We start from the raw sequence: 5602 nt of genomic DNA, 5'->3' as shown, positions 1-5602 counted from the left end.
TAAGATTAAGGGAAATAATATATAATAGAAAGTTATACCTTGTTGAAAAGATAATTCTAAGTAGAATTTGTCTTTAAAATTTTTCAATGAAGATGAATAACGATGAAGAAAAAAATTAAGATTTTTTCTACTTAGCTCAAATATTTTAATTTATATTTTTCTGAAGCTTAAACTTTGCTGCTCAAATAGGTATTCAAAGCTAAAAATGATCAAAAACAGGCAAAGTGGACCCACTTACTGTTTGAAATTTTGTGGAAATATTTTCTAAATTTATGTATTATTAAAAGCAAAAGTAATGATAAAATTGCCGGAGCAGCTGATTGCCATGCAGGAAAATTTCTCAAGTCTTACTCAATATTTCATTCATGAATTTTTGCTCTATTCTTTGCTCACTCTTTCATTTGTTTACTTGTTTGTTCGCAGCTTTTCAGGATCTTTTCCGTTAATGTCTTTAATGATTTCTCTCATTTGGCTAACTTTCATCCTCATTGTTATTTTCACACAGAATATATTGTTGATAGCAATTCCCAATGTTTTCTAAAAATTGCTGGAAAAACAGGGTTGCTTCAATTTCTCGAGTCTACTCAATATTACATTCATGAATCTTTTCGCTCGCCCTTTTATTTGTTCGCCCTTTCATTTGTTCGTTCGTTCGTTTATTCGTTCAGTTTTAAGGATTTTTTACATTAATGTCTATTTTCTCTTATTTGGCTAACTACTTTCCAGGCAGATCCAATCAGAGTTCCAGCTTGTTGGAACATAAGCCTCTGCATTATTTAGTTCAACAAAGATACACCATCTATTCTTAAAAAAAGTTATTTTGACAAATTGTCTTTTTAAAATATTCAGCTTTATTCCATTGAAGTTTTTTCTCTTATTAAACAACATTTTGTATTCATTTCTTCTACCTTAAGGGAACTAATTTTCACAAAACTTATTTTTGCGGTGTGAGGTAATGAAATTGGCGTTTTTTGCAGAACTAATTTTCCCGGGAGACACCCACTTTTTGCCTAAATTCTTTCATTTTCCTAGGGTTTTTTTAGCATTTCTAGTAAAATTTGCATTTCGCAGGACTAATTTTCGCGGTAGACACCCAAAAACGCGAAAATTAGTTCCCGTGAAAATTAGTCGCGCCAAAATTAGTTCCCTTAAGGTATTTCATTGTTAATATCTCAAAATATTTCTTTTGTTTTAGACATCTGTCAAGTAGCACACAAAGACTCCTTAGGCTGGTTCATCAATGCCAGAAAAACTGGAAATTGATGCAAAAAATGTGTTCACCCTTACTCGTCATTATCGGTACAAAGGAAGTTTCACGCACATGATAGCCGAACTTCAACCAGTGTTGGATGACAAACCCATTGATTTTTATTATCTTTTGTGCCGCTGGGGTGCTAGTATCAATGAAGAAGAAAAAGAGAGAACGTTTATCAGCAAACATGGCAATGCCAAAAAGCCCTTTGCAGGTATTTCTATTTTAAAAACCTAAGGGTAGCCTAGAGACTTCAAAGATAATCCGATTTGGCTTGACTTAAGCACACTTGATCCTTGGGTGAATCCCTGGGATTGTTTTTTTCAGGGGCACGGTCATAAGTATTTGCTCTTTTGTTCTTGCATAAGATTTTCTTGATTAAACTTCACTTATCAATTTTGCAATTAGACCTACAAATTATGCAAATAATAAGTTGAGCCCAGGGCGGTTAGCACGTCCAACAGTTCTGAATATTTCTCTGTTGAAATTCTCTTATTCACCAGATTTATTTCTTTGTTCAATTCTTTTTTTAATTTACAGGTGACTACCAAAGAAGACACCCAGATGTGAAAACAAATGTTGACTCCCTACTTGCAGAAAAGGTTGCGGTGGATGAAATTTATCTCCGTGTAAATAAACTGAACACAACTGAAGACCCTGCAAAAATTATTGATTCAAAATATGTGCACAACCGAAAATATGCCTTGAAGTTGAAAGAAAACATAAATCCATTGAATCAAGCGGAGGCTATTATAAATTCGATGCAAAAGAATAATTTCATACGCCGAACAACCTTCGAGGAAGATCGCTATTCAACCTTTAATTATCACGATATCATGATGGGGGACATTGTGAAATACTGCGTCAACGGGGAATCAATTTTTAACGTTGACACAACGTTTGAATTGGCCGATGGGTTGTGGTTAACAGATTCGTGCTACGAAAATCTTTCGTTGATAGACGAGCATGGTAAACACCCTTTCTTTCCAGGCCCTAGCCGTTGGCACTTTAGAAAGGACACATCAGAATTCAGGAAATTTGCCACTGATATGATATCATTTGCACCAGAAACAATTGAACTGAGAAAACTAGGATTCGATCTTGATCAAGCCCAGTCCAAAGGATTGAAAGAGGTATTTTTTATTCCATTTATTCCTGTACAAACTGAAGAAAATTAGGGGGGACTTACTATTGGTAATATTTACCTCCTGCAACATCTACAAGATATTCAACTCATCATTTTCCCCAAAGATTTGCAAACCTGCAGGGTTTGAATCTCAAGATTTTAAACGTTTCTGTTACTACCTGAATGCTTACTTTCTATTCGCTACAAAGAACTCTTCTTTCGAGATCTGAATGTGGGTCAAAAAACTTTGTCTGCTTGCTGTAACAACTAAGATACAAAAGTAGCATGGCTAATTCATGGTCATTTGCACCCTTTAACTTCTTAAATTTTTATCAAATCAAAAACGGCTTTAAACAACATAAACATGGTAGCTTCCTGATAGTTTGTACTTTTTTCCTTGCCTGGAAAAGATTGAACTCCTATGACAGCTGCAATCAAAGTAGCTCAAGAGGAATTTTGTTTGAATCTTCTTTAAATGGTACAACTACAATTGGCATATTTGGGACTAAAGATTTGTAAATATGGGATTTTTGTAGGGTTTGTAGGAATTAGATCTTATTTATTAGCACATTTTACCCCCAAGTACTAAGTCATAAGCTATGGGAAAAAGAAAATCAAGCAGGTCTTTGTCTATAATAGTATAAAAAGAAGCATATCCCAAAAATAAACAATTCCTTGGATTTTTAAATAAAATTTTCATTTCAACCATATACTAAAAACATTTCAAATGCTACAATGCTTCGACTCAATTTTCTTGTTGTTTTTTATTTAAAAATCCAAGGAAATGTTTAATGTTTGGCTTCTTTTTATACTTTTTGAAATTGTCTGGCACTGTTGGATCTTTGTCTATAAGAATCACTACTTTTAAGCACAGTGGTCATTGTTCTTCTAAAAAGGGTAGATGTTTTTTTGCTGATACTTTAACAGATTATCTTGGCTAAGGTTTGATTTTTGGGTTACTAATAATATTCCTTCTCAATTAATTGGGCCAAAGTTAACATTTTTTATAAGCACATCATAAATTTTATTACTTTTCCAATGTAAAAGTGTTTTTCATTGAATGTTCAATGTTCTCCAGAATAACCAGGTAGGTCCATAAAAGTATCACTTGTTGTTTATTATATATACAAATGATTTTTCTTCATTTTCTTCTTTTGTTCTTATCATTTAGGTATTCAAGAACTCGTTTAGTTGCTGGTGTACCCATCACATCCAAGGAGCCTGTTCCGATAAATTATCAAAAATGAGAGTAAACTGCATTGATAGAATTATGGCTGACATCTTCGGCAGTCAAGTAGGTCCAGTTCAAGAGCTGGGATTAGCAGACGCTGAAAATGTTGAAGATCTAACAGCCAAACTCAACTCACTTGAAGAAGATTGGCAACGAAATGCTCCAGGATTTTTTGACTATTTTAAACAAAACCACTTCGCCCGATTTTCCGACTGCCTGGTTCAATCTGCCAGAGATAAATTGCAGATCGATGGAAGGTATGTATGTATGGATTTATTGAGTCTATCGTTCGATCATTAAAAAGAAATCTAACTAATCTCTGTCCTGTCGGACGTAGTGGTCTCGCGAACAGGTTTCTTGGTGTTTTACGAAACGTGGAAACTTTCTTTGTCTTCGTCTCACACATCATTGCTTCCAAAGTTGAATTCCCTTGCATTCTCACACTTCTGTTTGATATTTTTACGTTCGCTGATGGGGAAATACATTTCCATGTTTCTTTAGCTTGTGTACAATAATTCGTCCTTTCTGCTTAACATTTCCCAATTTAACCTTAAGGTACTACAACAACAATCTTGAATTATTGCACAAGTTGCAGAAAAAGAAGAGAGAAGATTTGAAAATAGCTTCAAAAGATGTCGTTGTCATGTCAGATGTTCTAAACCGATGGATCGAAGAGAATTTTTATTCTCAAATTAGTTTGGCTATTCGCGGGAAAGGGAAATACCGCCTGGCACCCGAATATGCAACATTTTATGTCTCCCCTTCAAGATACAGAGACATGACTGATGAGCAGCGAAGCAGACATATAACGAAATTCTTACAATTCATTCCAACGCCTTCGAATACGTACAAGAAACCACAAGATTCTGGTAAGAAGAAGAAAGTCGTCAAGCGCAGAGCGACACAAGAGGAACCAGCTCTATTTGTTGTTCGACACGATCAAAGCACGCCTGCTATCGCTCCGGTAAAGATCAGAAAAAGTGCTGAAAACTGGGCAATTCATGACGTCACTGACGATGATGATGCTGATGATGATTTCGATCCCGATCGAGATAACAGTCAACCATTTCATATTGTTGTCCGTAGTGATGTACGCAATTGCCCAAAGCTCGTCAAAAGATGCGAGCAATGCAGAATTCCATTTACAACTGAAAAGATTGTGGTCAGGTCTATGGGAAATCGCCCTCACACCGATTCTAAAGGGAATGAGAAAATTAGATGGGGGAATGTTTACTTGCATTATTTAACAGATTGTTTGAGTAAATTCAATCCAGACTTTAGATTCTCGAACGTAAAAATCAGCAAAGATACTGCAAAGCTGCTGACAACTAAGAGATTGAAAAAACTTACTAATAAAGGTTGCAAGTTAGAATAGACTAAATGGTAAATGGCTAACACGGACAGTTATTCTGGTATTTCAAACATATTTGTTCGAATTTTATGTTGATATTTGTTATGAGTAGTTATATTTTTTTCTAACCTTCGAGTTCCGTGATCTGTACAAGAGTAGTGATGTCTTGATTGTTTTGATGTGATGATTTACTGTGATGTTTTTATCTGAAAGTTCAAGGAATTGCGTTTATAAATTTTGGTCTTATTGCTGGCTTTAAAAATTACCTTTGCAGCTAGAAAAGTATAACATATTCCCTGCTCTTCATTTTCCTAGGTTTTTTTTGGGAAAATCACCCAAAATCACTTAATTATGACCCCCTCCTCCATTTAATGATTTTTCTTCCGGGTACCCCTTGCTTATTCCACACCCCCTACAACTAAGCACAGAAGAGTAGTCTTTTTTATTGTATATATTTATGTAAACTGTATGTTTCTTACATTTTGTTTTTAAACCCACCCAAGTCTTTTTTGTCTGATTGTAGGTAAGGAGTTAAAGTGAAATTTGATTTTTCATCCTCAATATCACTATATTACGACCACCATCTCATTTTACTAGTATGTTGTCCCGAAATTGTCATAGACAATCAAAACCTTTATTTTC

General features: G+C 34.7%; 1 protein-coding gene across 1 annotated transcript; it reads left to right on the top strand.

The window, feature by feature from the left end:
• Positions 1–1255: 1255 nt before the first annotated feature.
• LOC136819784 (uncharacterized) lies at positions 1256–5094 on the top strand. The gene is made up of 4 exons (XM_067076026.1): positions 1256–1466; positions 1793–2385; positions 3550–3866; positions 4165–5094. The coding sequence occupies exons 1-4, from the start codon at positions 1322–1324 to the stop codon at positions 4982–4984; spliced, it is 1875 nt and encodes a 624-aa protein (XP_066932127.1). The 5' UTR covers positions 1256–1321; the 3' UTR covers positions 4985–5094.
• Positions 5095–5602: the final 508 nt, after the last annotated feature.

The sequence above is a fragment of the Clytia hemisphaerica genome, unplaced genomic scaffold, assembly GCF_902728285.1.
Source record: "Clytia hemisphaerica strain Z4C2 unplaced genomic scaffold, Clytia hemisphaerica genome assembly, whole genome shotgun sequence".
In the NCBI taxonomy this organism is placed as follows: Eukaryota; Metazoa; Cnidaria; class Hydrozoa; order Leptothecata; family Clytiidae; genus Clytia; species Clytia hemisphaerica.
The sequence above is the reverse complement of the archived record's forward strand: the minus strand, read 5'-3'. Positions and strand labels throughout refer to the sequence as shown.